Genomic DNA, 20,343 nt, shown 5'->3' on the forward strand with positions numbered 1-20,343 from the left:
GTTTTTGTTGTTGTTGACTGACGTGTCGACAACATAGTAGAGCATACTACTGTTACAAGGTTATATAAAGCTTTGATAACATTTTACATACGTACCAAAGAATCAGTTAAAAAGACTCTGATTTCGACAAAGAGATAGATTGCTCTTAAGAACTGATTCTTTAATGACGATTTGATGTAAGTTATGCAAGAAAACGATGATATAACTATCCGCTCTCGGATGATGATTTTGCAGCAGAAGCAAAAATTACGCGCCCACTACGCATACTCGTGTTTCCTTGATTTACATGTACATCGTGGGTTTCATCTTTAAGTGATGATTGTCTTGATGTTGTAGGATGTGCAGCGAATGGAGATTAATATTCTTTTTTTCAGAGAGTGTGTGGAAGAAGAAATTAAAAATTGTCTTATTCAAATACAAACGATTCTTGAAAGACAACCTGACTCGATAATTCTTCAAGATTTACTGGCTTCTGTTCATTTTTGGCTTTTTATTCTTCAATACTCACAAGATGTCGACAATCAAAAGTATGAGACAAATGACATTAGCAATGATTACATTGAAGAAAATGGAGAAAGCGTTGATGGTGTTTCTACTTGGAGACAGGTTGGTACTCTCGGTAAACTTACGGATATAGCTATATTCTTAAAATGTTGAGACTCCTGAAGGAAAATAAATACCAATCATATATGAAATTTGCAAAGCCCCTGAGCCTAACAAAAGTTTAGGCGTTATATGCTTTTCTTATGAAATGCGGTCAGCTTATCCAGGGGCTTCAGAAGTCTTGGGTGTGTGCGGGTCTGGATATCCATAATTTTTGGAGTGTGATTTACTCCACGGGCTTGGGAAGTCGTGGATGTGTGCGTGTCTGGATATCCATAATTTTTGGAGTGTTATGTACCTTATAGGAAGGACACCAACATAATGAGCTTCATGCGTTAACGTTCATGATATATTGAATGCAAGGAACGTGTGTGCCAAATTTTCAAGTAAATAAACAAATCTTTTACTCCGACATTAGTTTCATAACTAGATCAACTGGAGTTAGTTATGACAGAGTGTGCATTTAACACCCCACAAATTTCAAAAGGGCAACAGGAACTATGAAACACACATGACAAATCTTTATATGAGCCATAATTTTTGAATTCTTTTTTTCTTTGAATATGCCACTGAAGTTGACTTTTATACAACTTATGAAAGTTCAGTACACATGTCTTTTTGCTGGATGGAAATTTTTTGTAGATATTTCTTTGCAAACTCCCTAATCGTGTCCGTTAGATTCACGTGTTTAAATTTTCCGATGATCTCTTACAGAATCGATTTTCTGAATGGATCTCTCGTTTGAATTTGGCTGTGAACACGTGGACCAATATGATGATTCAGATTGCGGAATCAGAGGGAAATGTAAGAACTGTAAACTACATTTTAAAAATCATTATACATGTAATAGCACGATAAAAATGCAATCAAGAGGACCACTTGCATGATATTTTTATAAATTCTACAGTTTTCATCCTCCTAATTAGATTTTTCCACCCGAATTAATATCATCACTATGTGATTTTTGTACGATTTTCAAACGGGAGAAAAAATAGTTGTTTTTACGTGTATTGTGGATCAAAAACAAGCAATTTTGTTGAATCGTGCAGAATGCAGAATGTAAATAAAGACGATGTGATGGTCTTTTTATGTCTCGTTGTGTGAACGTATATAACGAAACAACGATCATCATGTACCTTACCAACAGTAGCGTAACCAACCACTGCATATCACAGTATAGAGAATGTACAGTAGAGTCACTCCATTGAATTTTTTGTGCCACGCATATCTCATTGTGCATGTGATTAACATAGTGGCAGCAAGTATTTGCTTTTTCTGACCAGTCGGAGCGCTGAGCTGGCAAACGAGAGCCAGTAATCTAATTAAATATATAGCAGCAAGATGTACAGAGAGTGGTCCTACTGTATATTCCCTATACTGCATATGCTGCAGATTTTCTTTTGCTATGTAAATTCTGAAGGATTGTCATTATTCATTTCTTTAGAAATCTATTGTTTTTTCATATTTTGTGAACACAAAATATTTGCATACCGGGAGTAAAAACTGAAATGTCCAGTTTGCTACGCTCTTGCTTCCCAATCTATTTACTGTTTGTCTTTAGATCAATGTCCTTTTTTAAAACGAAACAACGATAATCATATTCCTCACTTATCAATTTACTGCTTATCTTTAGATCAACGTCCATTCTGAAAATGAAACGTGTCGTATGATGCAAGTAGCATTCACATTTTATGGCTTTCTTGATATGGTACGTACGTTACTCAATTTTCAATCGTTTGATTCATTGTGATTCAAATTTAACGCGGTTCAATACATTAAAGTGTATACGAAGTGCATTCATTTGTGTTTTAGCCATTATCAAAGATCCAAACAGGGCAGCTTATCTCGTCTTTTGCAACATGTTGTGGGGGAGTAGAAAACCTACAGTTTGCTTTGGTTGCCAGTTGTATTACAATACAGAACTTGTGTGAGCAAGGAAATATATCAACTGCGGAATTGATGTTAGATCAATGTCACGATATAATGCCAGCACTTGATGATTGTAAAACCAACCGACAAGTCTTTTTAATCGCAAAGAGTCACCTTTATTTATGCAAAGGATTGGTATAAACTAAATTTTTTGCTACATTATTATTTAGGTAGTTTTACGTAGTGCCTCAAGTTGAGTTTTTTTCATTCATTGTTGTTATAATCTCAAGTTGAGTTTTGATTGTACAGTACGAAGAAGGATGGAAAGATGTTCATGAAGTTCTTGAAGAAACAAAAGACTCTAAAAGAGCAATATCGCAATTTGTTCGTGTGAAAGTAAATTTGATCGCTTTAAGATATCTATCACTTCCAAAATCTTTGCTCGAAGTGAATTTTCAAGGTAAATTGATATTTTTATTCATAGATTTTTGCATGCAGTAACCCACCCACATGTTTAGTTTTACGTACAGTGTTAATTTTAGAACATTATTGTTCTTCATTTCAAAATCTATTGTTTTCAAAGTTTGTGAACAGAAAAATTTGCGCTTCAGGACTAAATTAACTGGACTTCATAAGTTTTCTTGCGTTATCGAAAAGACTTTGTGAAAATTGAGCCAAATCTTGGTTAGAAAATCATCACAACCTGTCTTTTCTTAAAAAATAACAACTTTTTTTTATTATTTTTCAATCCATTTCCATGCCTCTTGAACAACAGTAATTTAGAAGCATTTGAAACTATTTTTAAGGCATGTTTCATAGAAACCTGAGTGAAATGTTACTTTTTTGAAATTTCAGGTGCTAGTGACTATTTCCATTACATTGATGACGCGTATAAGCACGCCGAGGCCTTGGTGGAACATTGCATTTTAAGAGTAAAAGATTCAGAAGGTAGTTAGCATTATTGTGCAATGCGGAGAAGGTATGATCAGTTTGTTACATAAAGAGAACATGCAAATCATGAACAAGGTTGAGGATGATGGAATTACACAATTAATTAGTATAAACATGGTTGGACATGAGCTGGAGTATAAGGTGAAAGATCACTTGTTAAATCATGAACAAGTTGAAGGATAAATGAATAGCATGAATAAGGTGGATGGTAATAATATCAACTAGGATGAAAATGATTAGGGAAGAGGAAGGAGAAAGATGACTCGTTTGCATGAACAAGTTGGAAGAGGATTGTATAACATGAATGTGAAAGATGACTAGTTAGCATAAACAAGTTGTAGGTTGATTGGATAACATTAATAATGTGAAAGATGAGTAGTTAGCATGAATAAGTTGTACGTATGTTCGTTGAATATGGTGAAAGATGATTAGTTAGCGTAAACAAGCTGTAGGATGATTGGATAAAATGAATATGGTGAAAGATGATTAGTTAACGTCGTCATGGTGAAAGACCCCGTGATTTATTACGATAACATTAATTTTCGTTATTTGACAATTGTTTTGTTGTAGGTATTGGCCTTTCCATGGAAAGAGGAAAACATGTTTTAGTTTCCGACTTTTCGCTTTTGGAGGAGTTATTACGTTGTTTTCTTCAACTGGGTAAAGTATGTTTGTCGCAAGGTGCTGTGAAGGAAGCCAAACGATATTTTGTCGATGGGAAGGATGCAGCTGGACGATTTTTATCGGCCAACAGGTGGGTATTTGTGTTTTCATTTGAAAAGATTTATCTAACCATGAGGTGTGAAAATTTTCCAGCGCTTTGTGTCATTTTCTTTTCCCGCTATCTTTCTTGATTAATGTTACAACAATTGTTCAATATATCCACTATCAAAGAAGTGCATGTAGCTCAATTTATAATGCTGTCGCTTCAGGTGTTCAGAGTTCAATGTTCGATTGGCCGAGTTATATGCTTTCTTACACCGTGATCATAAATGTAAAAAATATTTGGAAGATGCGTTAAATGTTTTTGAACCGGAATCATCGTTGGTTGATATCGTCGAAAGATGGCAATGGTCCAAAGTGACAAAGTCTGAGCAAAAGCAAAGGAGTCTTGCATCGAATGAATATCTGCAAATTTCTCTTGGGCTGCTTCAAATCGACCTGCTTAACGGTTACTGCTTGTATTTGTCTTTGACAAATGACCTTTCTTGTTTTAAAACAATTAACTCGCTATCACACGATTTACGACGTATATATATTGAGAAATATGAAGAGACGCTTGGTTATCTTGAACAAATATTTTCAAAAATGATGAAGAAAGGGGAGAATCACAAAACATGTGGAAATCAAACAACTGTTGAATTAATTCCTCGTAAAAATGATATTGCTTTCATTGTGTTCTTTGAATGTGGTTTAAAAACCCATGCATTAGACGGTGATGATGCTTTAAATGAAAGAGATTTCCCCCGTCTTCTGGCTAACGTTAAAGACGGCTTGAATATGTTTGAACGTGCCCGTGATATTGTAAAGGATACGTTCATGTTAGATATGATGTCGACATCGTTACTTCATTACTTACAGGGAGTTGCTCATGTATTGATAAGCAATGATGGTTTCGATTCTTGGCGAATTGCGGGGAGCTCTCTACCCTTTGCAACTGAAGACGTTGACGTAAAAGACATGTCTAATTTGCTTTCTAACTTGGATATTTCCATTCCTGAAGAGTTTGAAACTACTAGAACACGACGAGTGCAGAAATCAATAGAAATTGACAATGAGGATAATGATTTATTTGAAAATGTTGTTAGACCTAAATTTAGTCCTGCTATGACGAGGAAGAAAAGACAATCGGAAATTGAAATGAAGGTAGAACAGCCAAGTGTTACACGATGTAGAAAAAAAAACATCTCTTCAAAAAAGAGTTCAAATTGTTTACCACAGACTCCAGACAAATTTTGTGATAGTAAAAAACCCAATTGTGAGAACGATGTTGATGGCGATAAGCAAAACCAACGTAAGACAAGGACATCCAAGAAATCAAATCGCAAAAGTACCAAAAACTCCGCGACTTCAAGACGTAGAGGTGTTAAAGATCCTGACATTTGTATCAAAGATAATGCTTCAAATGTATCAACCAAAATTACATCAAAGAATTGTACCCCTAAAGATGGGATAAAGAACGAAGATGGACCTTTCAGGAAACGCATTGATATGAATGACTTACATGATGAAGGTAACTGTATAATTTATTTATAATTGTGTGATTTCTTGATTCTACCCGACATAGGAATTTCTGAAGTCGATTGCTAAAGTTTAAATGAATTTTCTCACGAAGTCAGCTAGAATGACTTTATGTTATCCAAGCTGCTTCGCGGGTATTGGAACTAATAAGTACACTGCTTTTAGATAAAGACATGTCAAACGCGCTGAATTCATTTCACACATCGTTGGAGTATCTGCCTCCTTACTGTAGTCCAGTTTTGTTGTCTCGTATCTGCCAAGCTCTGGTTTTATGCACAGGGTTAAGAAGTCCAAAGAAAGCAGCACTCTATCAGAATATGGCAATGGCTACAACTTTACGACATCAAACACTACATCGATGTAACCAGAAAATAAGGTACCTTTACTTAGCTACAGTCACACGCATACAAAATAGATAGTTTTTTTTTATATATTTCTATAAAACCGTCGTTTGATGAAGATCGATTAATCTAGAGGCGAATAATCGTTTGTTTAGTTAAGTCATATTTGAAACATAAAATTTGAAATCTCAAAACTGCGCGAGACAAAACCTTCTTTTTTTTTGTTTTGCCACCAGATATCTTCGGATGAAACATGTATTGAGTTATGTATGTCTATGCATATAGTTTGTGTAAAAAAATAGACTCTCGGAAATAGTTTTTTAAAAAGTAGCCCGGCTTGCCAGGTACATGTAAACAGCCCCTAAAACAAGACGCGCGCAGACTAAGCAAAAACCTTTGGTTTTGGTTATTTAAGCAAGTTCTCTGGTAAAGCTGGCAAAGAAATTTTTGAAAATGCAAGATGTTTACCAGTGAAATATCTGCTGTTATAAGTCCTTCAAAACATGCAGTTCTTGCGCAAAAAATAATCATCGGAAAAATTAAGTCAAAACATGGACTGTGTTGTACAAGCTATCAAAATTCCAAGCAATTGGGGGCAAGCGCTGGCCAACCTGAGATCTTTAAAACTTGGATTTTTATCATATTTTTGCATTTCACACAAAGTTTTATCCACAACATTTATACCTTTGGGAATTGGTTTGCTATTTCATGTTGTACTTTATGGAAATTTCCGAAATGCATATAATTAATTTGAATATATATTCATCAATGAAGGAACTTATTTGCCTGTTGTATCACGTCAAAAATAGCTCTTCATTGGGTGTGCAAGATAAATACTAGCTACATTAACAAGTATGCGACTTTTTCTATATAAACCATGTGATTATACGTTTCAGGAAAGGAAAGAAAGGAAAGGAAAGTGGTAAAAAACAGGTACGTTTTGAAACACAATGCTAAAACAAATTTGAACATTTGCGCTTTTATGTATTTGTTTATGTGTTGTAGTTCTGGTCATTGTTTGGGTACAATTTTGTTGACAAGTGCCGTAAATGATAGTTTCAAATCGATGTAGCTATAAAGTCAATGTACCTTTTCTTTTTTATCCAATATAATGATGTAGATCTCGATTAAACTTGTACAAAAGAACAAATTTATGGTAGTTTTTACTTTGCGACATAAATTAACAATTGTTGCATGATGTTGAGCAAGACATCAAGAATCGACGTCTTTGTTCTCAATAATTCGAGCGAAAACAGTTTGTAAAACGCTTGCAAGTTTCGAGCACGATTCTGTCCTTAATACTTTTTGTGTTTACAGTTGTCACATAATAAATTACGTCACCTAGGGTTGATTTTCAATGTTTTATTGATGGCAAGACATTAAGAATTATCTGTAGACAAATTTCGTATGTAACATCTCTAACGAGCTATTGATTAAATTGATCTTAAAAGCTAAATTCGATTTCATAAAAAATCACTACAAGTTTTCATTTCATAGCCATCATTTGAATTTTTAGTTTGCCAAAGTTTGTCACTAGCATATATTGTATTGCGTTATTACCTTTAAATGACCGCATACAGCATACGTGCAGAAAGCATAACATTTTCTTGTTATTAGCAAAAAACATTATGGTCTGACGAATGCATACACCCACATTAAAGAAATTGATCAAGTTTTTGTGTTCAACTGTTCAATATGAAAAAACCCTGTTTTTAAAGCGATTTTAAAATTTAGGAAGAAGATGAAAGAGGAATATGCTGGAACTGGGAAGCTTGGATAATGAGGAGTACAAAATATCACAAATGAAGACAATGGTTGATTGTATTGGTTTTCCTAAATCTTCTGTAGAAGATATGAATTGCTTTATGAAAACCATTCATTTGTTACCTGATGGTAAGACATTCACCAAAATACACTCAAACTTTGTGTTAAATTATAAGGATATTCGATGAAATCGAGCTTTCATTTTCGTTATGGGAAACATCTATTCGAAAATTAAAAATTAACATGCAACACAGTTGAACTTACTGCATTTGAAGTCGACATGAATCACTTAGTCTGGACCCAAAAGCACCTCATAAGTTATCCTTTATGCTCTAAAACAAATTTCATCTCTACGATTTTAGTCACACTGAGATAAGAGTCAATAAATTTACAATACCATGTCTGTCTCAACTATATTGAAAAGTCAATATCAAACCATTTCTCTTGAATTTTGACTCTAGAGATTGTACTATAATGTCATTTGAATCTTCTTAAAATGTAGTACAAATTTATTTGGCAGGCCAAATGCAGCTCTATTCACGTTCGTCTTTTGTGTGTTATAATACGAAACAAGAATTTTATGGCTGTAGCTTTTAACATAAACTTATCATCGTTTTTATAGACTTAACTGTATGTACACTGTTTGTTGTACGAGTTCCTGCGACGGATAACATGAAGTATTTGGTAATTACTCGACTACGCAAAGACTGTGAGCCTTTGGTCTTAAAGCTGGCCATGCCACGAGAAGATGATGAATGTGATTGGATAAATTTGGCGGTAAAGTTTTCAATGCATGTAAAAGAGAATCTGTTGTTTAATATTCCAGCATATTTAAATCAGCTTGATCCAATCCTAACCTGCTCTGGATTTCTCTTTCAATCATAATGACTATTGCTTTCGTGTTACATGAGGTTTTAACGCAAACTCTTGCTGAAAGAAAATTGTGACGTGTTTCATAGGCAAGGCTCATGACCGGTCGAAAATGCTTGTTGACTAGCCAACTTTTTACCCAATCGTTTATTTTGATCTGCCATATTTTCATGTCTTTCCCAAAATCACTACAGTAAGGCGATGCATCCTAACGTATGGAGCGCTCGAAAAGTCAAATTCCATAATCTGTAGTCAGTTTTCACTTTCGTTTGTGCCAGTCATGTTTGTTAGTCAAGAGCCAAAACCTACTTTGACATATATATTCAGTTTTGCCCGATTGATATTTTTACAAAGCTGAATCACTATCTAAAAAATCAGTTGGGCACACCTGAATGTATCAATACCCCATAATTAACGTTCTAGCTACGGCCCCGATCGAGCTAAAATGAAGTTGAACGATGATCTTGACCAAACATATTTTGGCCGTTATTTTGAGCCTTGTTCATAAGGAGAGATGAGTTGCGATGGTTGCAAATTTAAAAGGGAATTGCACCCAAAAAGTGCGATTAATTTTCATTGATGTATTGTCACTTTCTGTTTTGTTTTTGTTGACAGAACGAAGACAATGTCGTTCGTGATTTTAATGCAATATTCCAAAATGGTATATTAAATGATTTTTCCACCATCATGCAAGAATTTACTGAATGTTCAAAATTGGAGACTAGACGAGAACACATGAGAAAACGTACACAAATTGAGAAGAAACTAAAGGTAAAAACATCAATTCTTAATTCGAGGCATCTTTATACTTTATCATTTTTACGTGTATATAAATGTAGCTGCTACACATGCTTTCAGATTTCAATCGTCTTCCTATGAAGTATTCTATTATATATATTTTATATGATATAGCTATACACATATTATTGCTTTGTTTCCCTTTTTGTTGATTGATTTGAATAAGAATTTATTTTAGATACAGAGTGTACGTCTGTTTGATAATAAACCGGTATCAAACTAGTTATTTTGATGACTTTGCCGTCATTTGAACGCAATTTGTTCCTGAATTTTTGCAAGTTCTTTGACAGTATCCCACTTATGTCAGTTGAAAACGTCAAAGCAACGTCATCACAATATACTAAGCATTTATAGAAAAATACACGTGATGCAAATAAAGTGTATTTATATCATCAGCAAACTGTGTATAGATAATGTCATCTTGATTAAATTAGCATCGAACGTCTTTGCATGCAAAAAAAACAGCGTGCATCTTCTTTGAAATTTAAAAACACAAAGATCAATTAATAAGTACACATAATGTTACACACTGAATCATTGAGTGAAACTACCTAAACTTGTACACTTAAAAATATACACTCAAATGAAAATGAAACGATCACAGCTGTACAATCGTTTTGTGCTGGATTTAAGATAATCGTAATGTTAGCTAACTGATGGTTTTCATCATGATAATCGCGGTGCTTTTTTATCTACGTACTTTTTATCTTGTTCTTTTGTTTTCGATGTAGAGGTTTGTGGAGAAAATGGAGAGAACATTATTCGGAGCATGGCGTGGTGTGTTAACCGGACGTCGTCTTGAAAAGGATCGTTTAAGAATGTCTTCATATATTCATCGTATTCAGGAAATGGCAGTTGAAATGTTGGGCTTTAAAATAGAAAATGAGCAACTACTCGAGGTATAATTTGTTGTTGTACGGAGAGTTTGTGGGGTTGGATTTTAGGGGCAGGTGGAAGTTTCAACATAATTGTTATCTGCAAATTGTATCATGTGAGAAATCAACATTCAAAGTTTAGTAGCATGAGCATTCAGTTTATGTTCAATTTGTTAGATTACCTTGTTAAAGTTTTATTTTGAATTAGAACATCCGATAACCCGACAAATTTTTGTCGAATAACTGGGCAATATAGGCAGAATACGAGTGTAATCACTCCTTTAACTGTCCATTTTTACAACATTTTCTTCTAGTATTTTGCTCCTTGAGAGAGCTTCAACATTTTAGACATTTTTAAGTGACGATTATTGGTATGGGATAGAGGCTGAATTTAATGTGAAATGCAAGTGATTACGCTGAAATGGTGCAAGCAAAACAGTAATCACAGTTTTTTCTTAGGTTTTATGTGATAGTTTTTGCTATCTTTTACCAAAAGAAGTTATGAAGAATTTGGAAGAACTTACTGGCATTCAAGTTGATTCTAAACGTCTTGCTGAGGTAAAATGTTGTTTTAAGAATGTCTGAGAAGTTTGCTGTTAAATAGAAGCAAACACCTTCAACGTACGATACTCGAATGGATTTTTCTTTTTAAGTTTTCAAAAGCGTTATCAAGCTTTCTCGAGGAGCACGAAAGGTAATATCCGACGTTTTTTGCTCAAGTAATTTGGGTCGAACCAAAAATACGAAGCTGTTTGATGAAAAATATTTATTAAAACATCATGTTCAGGTTCATGATAGAATAACACAGCTATGAGAAAAATGTACATTAGCTAATTATAGTTCAACTTGATATTCACGTGAAATTACCCACGGATTGTGTAATTTTCATTTTAGTGATGACCAAGCTGATGAATTATTTAGAGGTCCAGTCGTCTTGATTCTTGATAAGGTACATTTTGAAATAATTCCTTGTGTGCATGTATTATATCACAACGTTCGTCAAAAGTTTTCGTTTGATACAGCAGATTCTGGTTGAGGGTTGAACGGAAATGTTTGTCACGGTCGTTGTGGCCGTTGAAAAGTGACGTTTCCATGCACGTAAAGATACGTTGCTAAGTGTATAATCATTATCTATCAAACGGAACGATGTATCTTTTGACAAAAATGCTTAACATTATTAAATATTTTACTTCTAAAATCGTCGAATCTTTATTCGTTTTAACAGAGCGTGAAATTTAACTGTAAGATCAGAAACGTTAGCAACGGAATGAGTGATTTGGCATTGACGTGAAAAAAAAATAACACAAATATGTATTTGGATTATGGGACAACAAATGTGTATAGGACAACCCGATGCATAGTGAATGTCACAAAAAACTGAAACTTTCTGTGGCAGTTTTATCGTGGTTATATTCATATATGTATGGGATGCATTGATAAGGTTTTTTCGAAATTTATTGTTCTCAACGGATTATAGCATACATATTCTATTATGAGCCTCCCCCCACACACACACACACAAGTGTCGATCGTCGTACACCCATGTTCATTAATACTGATAACTGACAAATATTTATCTTATATTTTGCATCGCTTATTTTGCAGATAATACAACATCTACCATTTGAATCTATGCCAATTCTTCGTGATCAAGAAATATCTAGAATGCCATCTCTTCAATTTGTCAATGCACATCTACTTTTCCATAAAAATAAGGTACATTATCATTTGTAACGATCGTGGGATTCATTCTCTGCCGCATCTAAATTTAAATTTGAATCTTATCTCATTCCCAAAGCATATTTTCTTATTGCACCAAGGGATAAATTGAACATGGAATAACTTTCGCATTTCATGTTACGCAGACAAATAGATCTGTGGGCTCGGATGCAGTTACCTCCATAAAAGATAGAAGTTGTTGATTTATGTTACCGGCATGAATTGTTTACTCTATCTTTAATCGTAATAGTAAAATGAGCCCGCAAACAATACGTACCAAGTATGATTGTTTTTAACTCACGTGATGTTTTCATTTTTGCCGCCATCCATTTATCTGCTCAATTGATCAGTTAATGGATAAACTTATTGCACATATTTTGTAAAGAAGCTCTGTGATTATTAGTTATTATGCGTGTACAATTTTGTAAAATTTGGCTGAACATCAAAATCAAAAGCAATTTAATCCAGTCCGTTACTCGAATCAATCTAACGGAGAATTATAAATCATTACACTTCATAACTTTTTTTTCCTCAGAGGTTACAAGTTGATACAAATAAGGCATTTTATGTCGTCAATCCGCAAGATAATCTTCCAAACACCGAGGAATGGTTTTATAGCTGGTTTTCAACCATGTAAGCATTTCAATATTTCTTATACTAGTGGAGATTAATCTACCTAACTCATTTGTGAAAATGCTAACCAAAGGAGAAGGGGGATTTTTTTATTTTAAAGGAATTTTTGATTTTAATCCAGTTTATCGGTATCCTCCTTAATAATGCAATGATTTTTAAACGCTTGTCACCTTTTTTTAAATCTAGTTAATGAAAATTTTTTAGTAATAAAGAATGGAAAGGTATCGCGGGTCGTGCTCCTTCAGCATCGGAATTTAAAGAAGCTCTTGCAAATTATGATCTTTTCCTGTGAGTATTCCATTACAAATACGTGGGCGTTTAGTACATTTAATATTTTACACAGTATTTTATCTACTCAACCTTCACAAAATTGTAGAGCAAAATAAAATCAGCGTAGTCAAGATTAGTAAGGTCTTTGCAATTATTTCTTATGACAATTAATTGTCACATCTTGCGGCAAAAGCTGGCTTTGGCCTTGGCCTTTGGACAAGACGTGACATTGCAAGAAACATGCACTCTTTTTTGGCAATGGCGATAGCCAGCTGATGGTTGCGTTCTGCTGCAACTCTGCAGTTGTGTAAACTAAAATAAGCTAATAACCCTAGACGTTACATTAGGTCAAACATTTTCTTGTAAACAGTCTCTAAAACATTGCCAACCCAAAGTGCTCCGTAATGTAGCCAAAACATAAACACGAAATATTTCTGAACTTATGCATTTAACGTAAACGACAACTTTTTTAAATTTTTTATTGCAAACATGTTTCGGCAAACTTATGCCATCTTATGATCTCTTCATTCATTATACCGCATTGAAGATGTCATAAGTTTGCCGAAACATGTTTGCAATAAAAAATTTTGAAAAAATTGTCGTTTACGTTAAATGTATCATTTCTATCGTGCTGCTACGAAATTATGGAAATATTTCTGAATTTCCTGGAAAAATTTTTTTAGTGAAAAGCAACTTGTTTATTGACAGGAAAACATCCTAAATGGAAATCATTCCATCAATAAACGAAGTGAACTCGCTTTCCGTGAGCACTCTGCAACTGGAGCAAGTTTGATCAATGTAAAATGTTGCCAAATGTAGCAATATTTTTGATTTATTTTCAGATACTCTGGTCATGGCTGTGGACGTGAATTTCTTAATGGTGATGACATAAAGCGACTCAGTTGTCGTGCAGTAGCCTTGATTATGGGATGTAGCAGCGGGAGTTTAATTGTGAGTATATTCTGGGTTTCAGTTAAACGAATGCCTATCTCTTTCAAAATACAAATCATTCGAGTAACAAAATAAAGAATATTTTAGTGAAATAAATATACGTAAAAATGTCTTTATATCTACGTAGTGATTTGTATAGGTACATTCTAATTAGGTGAAAATATAAGCTCGCTTTCTAGTTTCTATCATTTTACTTTAGGTGATTACTATAATTTTGATCAAACTCATACATTTTGTGCAAGATGATGACGTTAAGAAAGAATAATATTAGACATTCATTAAACAATTACTAAACGGTTACTGTGTTTTGATGGTTTGGTCCAAATAAGTGAGAATTAAACGAGAATTAAGAAAAACGCGCGAAACAAGAGCCGACGAAGGCGAGCAACATACCTAGTATTTGGATGAGGCCATCTAAACATTTGAAAGCGTTTGGTAATTGTTTTATAAAATAATAGCAAGAGGGTAGTGTAGTAAGCTTTATTCAGAAATGCATTGTAAGTAAATTTAGGCAAAATATTGTATTTGTTTTCAGAATTCTCACGACATCAATTTAAATTTCCATTTTGGATTGACTAATCAGAACACGCGTTTTGCTTAATAATTACTGATACTTTTATTTGCGGTCTTTTTACTGTTGATGAAAAAGTTGAAACTTCCAGTAACTGAAAAATTTCATGGATTTTTGGAAAGTCTCTAACAAAGCTGAAGTTTTTTTGTCCTCAGACAGGGCTGGAGTTGAAACTGCGGAGTTTGCACATTACTTCTTTTCTTAATCTTAAATTCTGCTGTTCGTATCTTGAAATATTTAGTATTCTTTATTCTAGATCGAAGGTGATTCCGAACCAAAGGGAATGGTACTCAACTATCTCCTCTCTGGCAGGTGAGCCAAATATCGTTTTATTTTTAACTTATTTATGTTGATCAATTATTTGCAATGAGAGAAACAGACATGTTGAAGTTAGATGGAAAACAGCAAATTAAAAAAGCAGTTTTCATAATTCACCAAGGTATTATGAAATCATTAACAATCTTTCAATCATATATACATGGTACAGACACAGGTGAGTTCACACAGCCACACATTCTCTGTGACTAGGTTGTTCATCAGTACATGCACCCAAGAATCAAGTACAGGATATTTAAACATCATAAGCTTAAAAATGTGTAAAATTTTAATGATAAAAATTAACTTTCAACAAAAATTCTTTATTACTAATAATAAAATGATGCACATTAGTAGCATGAGAAATTTTTGAGTATTTAATAAGTGTTTTTAAATTTTTGGGTTAAAGTAGCAACTCTTCCTATTCCTCAAAATCATGCCATACTTAATATTGACCAAGCAGAATTTCTTGAACATAGACTAAATTGTGATTTTTTATGACTATTTGCAGTCCTGCAGTTGTTGGGAACCTTTGGAACGTCAAAGAAACGGACACTAACAATTTCACAGCCAATTTACTTGCACTTTGGTTCCAAGGAAATTCTTCTCTCACTCGTTGTGTGGTGAAATCACGTGATATTTGTACATTCAAATACTTAAATGGTGGTGCAACTGTTGTCTATGGCATGCCTGTGTATTCATGCATTGATAAGTAAAGGTAACATTAACTTGACATTTGTCATGTATCTGTTAGCACAAGAAGTCATTGCAAGTAGGCACTTGAAACAGGAAAAAGGAGCCATTCTGTTTACTATAGTTGGAGAATATACTAATCCATAGATTTCATTCTACTCTTTGACAAAGTGATGCAACTGGTGATCCAAAGCCATGTACTTGGCATTTCAAGTAGCAAGAAATTAGTTCTTGTCACAAATGTTTTTGGAAACTAGCAATGATGAATAGTTTGAATTTTCTATGTTTTTAAGATGATCTTTTGAGATGTTTGTTTTAAATATATGTTATACCACAAAATTTTTTTGCCCTACTCTTGTTTACTGAAAAGCAAACAGCAACATGGATGTAAATTTTTCATAATTAAGAAAGGCATAGCACATACAAGTGAATAGTTGAGGTGGTCAATAGTTCTTTTCTTTACACTGTAAAGAATACGCTATGCAGCATGCTCATGTGCATTTTTATTAAAGTTTTGTAACTTTTCTCATAAATGACATAAAACATGCATTTACTATGTATCATAATGATGCCATGTCAATTACATTTCAATCTTTTAAACTTTTTTTGTGTTCCCCTAAGAGTTATATTCTGAGTGTTGTGAATTATCTATTAACAAATAGTATGTAATGTAATGTTTAAACACATTTATCTTACCTGGAGTTTCACCTAGGCTGGACTCAGAAGGAATTTATTTCTTTCTGGGGTGGCACCATAGGTTTTTGGTAGGTGAGCTTGTGGCAAGTGCTGTAAAATCATAGGAGGGAGGTTAAAGTGTCATATGAAAAGATTGAACTTTTAAACAGCAGGGCGAAAAGAATATTTGGAGGGGCGGCACCCTATGCACTCCCACCTTCCCACACTTCCTCTTAAATTGATCGTTGTAGCCTAACTGGGCAAGACTAGGCATACAATATATATAGCCACTACTGTAGACACTCAAGGATTTCAATATAGATGGCCTCTACCTAGAACCAAAATTCAGAACATGTTTGTTTAAATCCTTGCTTATACATGTGTCTTGATCTTGAGTAATAACTAATAGACTTCTATTTTTTATGCATTTGATTTCAATTCAGTTGTGTTAGCTTTTTTTGAACCATGCTATGTAAATAAAATATACTTTGTAAATTCAGGTTATTGAGATTTTCGGTCGTTATCATTAGTGTCATATCATACTGGTATCATATTGTCCACGGTCGTCAACGGTCTGCCAATGACTACCTGCTAATGTAATTTGCAACTGCGCTAACAGTTGTGGATAAGTTGGTCAATTTGAGTGCCGAAAGTACTATTAAATCGTTGATATGACAATTTGAATTATGTCGTCTCTGACGATTTTTGCAAAATCATAAGAAGCGCTTCAAGAAAATCGTATCAAAATTTTGCTACCTTTAAAAAGAGGTCACATCCCGAAGTCTCAATTGTTAAATGGGCGGAATAATAAAAGTTCTTAGCATTTCTTTATGCTATTTCTTTGTGAATTCGAAGTTATTGTATTTTAAGATCGTCTGCGCATGTGTGCGCATCACACGAATGCATTGTGGGAAAAAACAACAGCAACAGTATTTTGCCGCCATGATGGATTTTCAAAATAAGCAATCAATAATAAAATTCTATCAGAATGATTGAAAAACCTGGAAAATGACGAATCAAATGTACATCATGCGCTAGAAAAACTTCCAAAATTCTACACCACTGTGTAATTTTCGAAGCTCCACGAGAGTGGAGACGGCAAGCTTGCTACGAACTTCGACTCATCTTGGAAAAACAGAATCAGGATGAGTAAATCGTTTCGAGCTCGTCAGCTGGATTCCAGCAAACCGCTTCCCGTTTATCGGGTTGAGGAGCTGCCAGATTTAAGTGAGTTATCAACGATCAATCGTGCAGTACCTCAAATGCCGACTGGAATGGAAAAAGAGGAGGAAACCGTAAGTTATTTTTTAAAAAGTCGGACATTGTTATAAAATTATATTATTGATATTTTTGTAGTTGGTGCATACATTACCTCCTAAAGTTACTACTTCTTAGATGTTTCACAACTTTACAACAGTATTTTTGAATAGTTTATACAAGTTTGTTTTGGGGAGTCACGTGACTTTACTCACCTGCATCATAATTTGGAAGTAGTAAAATCTCGCGCCAAAAGGAAAATTCGAATTCGAAATTTGTTGTATGATTTTATTATCAATTATTTAATTGAATTACTCCTTGGAGGATTTAGTAATGTAGTAGCTATGTAGTAATTTAGTATGTCTACAATGCAAATAGTTTTTTGCTCATTCCCTGGAAAAACATTGAATAAAATTAAATTTCCAGAGAAATGATAGATAATTTTGCCCAAAAATTTGCATTGTAATGGTAAAGCTCTGACTTTGTTTGAAAGTTCTTCGCCAATGTTGTTTTATAAGTATTGTCAATGACAATTGAGGTGTTGTAACTTTCCTTAACTTTGCTCTTCAGTTATGTTGAAGATCTACAATTGTTTTATTCTGAAGCTCTGGAGGTTGATTGCTACCTAATTCTAGTAGTTAAAGTGCTTTTCAAGCATCACTCATGCTTCCTGATCTTTGGTTAACATTTAGCCATTTCCTAGTGATGATGCAACATTACTTGGAAAACATGTTTATCAGGCACATTGAGAAGTAGCAAGTAGTAAAAGTCACACAAATTATCCAAATTATTCTTATTTTCAACATGAAAAAGAACAGTTTTAATAGATAAAGTCACTATAGGGCTTCACAAATTATCTTTCATTTGATGATACATGTGGTATGGATGACTTGTTTATGTGGCATGGATGACTTGGTACATGTGGTAAGAATGAATTGGTACATGTGATAAGGGTGAATTGGTGCATGTGTTAAGGGTGAATTGGTATATGTGTTAAGGGTGAAAATTGTGTTAAGTGAATTTATGTTGATATCAGTGGTGTATTGTATATGAATTTGTTGTTAGGGTGTGAATTGTGATTATGGGTGGTTGGTGTTGGTGTTAAGGGTTGGTGTGGTTGTGAATTGGTATATGTGTTGAGGGTGGATTGGTGTAGGTGTTAAGGGTGAATGGTGTAAATGTGTGGTTGGTGTTAGGGTGAATGGTGAATGTGTATATGTGTTGAGGGTGGATTGGTGTAGGTGTTAAGGGTGAATTGGTGTGTGTGTTAAGGGTGAATTGGTGTATGTGTTAAGGGTGAATTGGTGTAGGTGTTAAGGGTGAATTGGTGTATGTGTTACATGTGAATTGGTATATGTGTTGAGGGAGACTTGGTATTCATGTATGTGGTAAAGATGACACCCACATGTTGTGCATTCCAAGTAAGATTTCATTTTGCAGATGGTGTGTTAAATTTTACCTAATGAGCTATATTATATATTGTAAAGCATTTCTCATTTTGTTTGTCATATGATATTAATCTTATCGGTATTTTTTGAGTTACCTTTGTAATTTTTATTACCAGATCTGCTCTGGTGAGCTTATACAACCCCATGATTGCAACATTTTGAACTGGGGGGAAGCATTCTGTATGGATCAACACATTTTGATGATTAATTATTCATGTATGGTCACACTGGTTTAATAGACAATATAAATATTTATTGTATAAGACATGATTGTTCCCTTTGCATTCCTTTTCACAAGCATTTCCATTCTCCTTCAGTGAACCCAGTGGCCAGCTTCTGAAAATGTATATACAACAGCTCTTATATTTTGTTCAATTAAATACATGTGAATTGAATATTTTTGTTTCATGTCTCAAGACTTTAATTTGTAGCTTTTAGTTGCTCTTCATTGCTGCATTACTTCTTCCTTAAAACTGGTCTGGACAATTAATTAACTGGTTTACTATTTGTGCACAATGTGAATGAACATGTTTGTATTTTGTTGTATTATTTTTTATTAAAAAGACAAAACTACATGTTTTTATTGATGTAATGATGAAAGTGGTATTCTAGTGCTTGAGTTGCAAACATATTTCAATAAAAGTCATAATATATGTTTTTTGTTAAAAAAATGTTTATGATTGGATTGGTTTGAATACATTTTCGTTTAGTTTAACAACTTAGCAAAGAAAGAAAATGGTTGTTTGTGCAATGGTCGATTATCTCTAGTTTTTTTCCTAACAAACACAAAAAATTAGCGTGGCTTAAGTGAATAGCCTGGCTTCTCTACTGACCATTCTGACCATATGATTAAAATGAATGAAATAAAATGTATATATTGTGCAAGATTATTTGATAATTTCAGCTGGCCATCACTCATATTTTAAAAATCTGTCATCATTTTGAGTGAATTTCGAGAAATTTTTTGCGTGGTGTGATAAAGTAAACAGGCAGCTCTGCCATGATGATTTGCACAGACAATGAAATATCCTTTAAAATATTTTTGCAGAATTGAACAAGGCTTTTTCAACTGCCCTGATAAATGAAATAAAGTCTTGTATCTCCCATAAAAATGCTATTTTTCTGATATTTGATTACCTGCAATTACATGTAAGAAATAAAATAAAAGATGTTTACTTTGTTTGAACAGCCTTATGCAAACCAAGGAGACCTTTGGGAGAACTTGAGAGCAGATCAGTACAAGCTCTAGACTGAAGTGCTGAAGGTCGATGGTTGCACCAGCACTAGAGTTCTCTTAAATGTCTCCAAGGTTTGCATAAGCCAGTACAAACATAAAAATATCTTTTATTTTTTTCTATAAAGTAACAATACAAAAAAAGACAAATTTAAGACAAAAGTTTTAATTTTTCCTCACATATGATTGATTTGCAAATTCTTTTCGATTGATTTAATTGTTTGAGCTCAGATTTGTTTTGCACAGACCAATGCAAATACAGCCA

At 33.8% G+C, this 20,343-nt stretch overlaps 3 protein-coding genes and 1 long non-coding RNA gene across 5 annotated transcripts in view; 3 read left to right on the forward strand and 1 right to left on the reverse strand.

Annotated features, from left to right (window-relative positions):
* Positions 1 to 6,083, forward strand: LOC124440490. The gene is made up of 9 exons (XM_046990883.1): positions 1 to 606; positions 1,318 to 1,407; positions 2,237 to 2,311; positions 2,416 to 2,667; positions 2,782 to 2,932; positions 3,328 to 3,420; positions 3,994 to 4,177; positions 4,356 to 5,656; positions 5,830 to 6,083. The coding sequence occupies exons 1-9, from the start codon at positions 349 to 351 to the stop codon at positions 6,081 to 6,083; spliced, it is 2,658 nt and encodes an 885-aa protein (XP_046846839.1). The 5' UTR covers positions 1 to 348.
* Positions 5,938 to 15,803, forward strand: LOC124440326 (separin-like). Its single transcript, XM_046990701.1, has 15 exons — positions 5,938 to 6,040; positions 6,902 to 6,938; positions 7,740 to 7,898; positions 8,392 to 8,546; positions 9,255 to 9,410; positions 10,169 to 10,336; positions 10,772 to 10,870; positions 10,966 to 11,006; positions 11,207 to 11,261; positions 11,918 to 12,028; positions 12,567 to 12,664; positions 12,869 to 12,952; positions 13,777 to 13,885; positions 14,713 to 14,768; positions 15,283 to 15,803. Exons 3-15 carry the CDS (start codon positions 7,760 to 7,762, stop codon positions 15,485 to 15,487), a joined length of 1,476 nt encoding a protein of 491 aa, XP_046846657.1. The 5' UTR covers positions 5,938 to 6,040; positions 6,902 to 6,938; positions 7,740 to 7,759; the 3' UTR covers positions 15,488 to 15,803.
* On the reverse strand, positions 11,064 to 16,977 carry LOC124440330. The gene is made up of 3 exons (XR_006946655.1): positions 16,896 to 16,977; positions 16,161 to 16,250; positions 11,064 to 12,074 (listed from the first exon to the last, which is right to left on the reverse strand). It is a non-coding gene; the product is annotated as an uncharacterized LOC124440330 (long non-coding RNA).
* The window catches only part of LOC124440321 (enhancer of polycomb homolog 1-like), a 15,211-nt gene continuing 11,112 nt past the window's right edge, over positions 16,245 to 20,343 (forward strand). For both annotated transcript variants that reach the window (XM_046990696.1, XM_046990695.1), the window contains exon 1: positions 16,245 to 17,434. In XM_046990696.1, coding sequence (XP_046846652.1) covers positions 17,285 to 17,434 — 150 coding nt within the window. In that variant the 5' untranslated portion in view covers positions 16,245 to 17,284. The remainder of the gene's footprint in view (positions 17,435 to 20,343) is intronic.

This window comes from Xenia sp. Carnegie-2017, unplaced genomic scaffold (genome assembly GCF_021976095.1).
Source record: "Xenia sp. Carnegie-2017 unplaced genomic scaffold, XeniaSp_v1 HiC_scaffold_2, whole genome shotgun sequence".
Lineage (NCBI taxonomy): Eukaryota > Metazoa > Cnidaria > Anthozoa > Malacalcyonacea > Xeniidae > Xenia > Xenia sp. Carnegie-2017.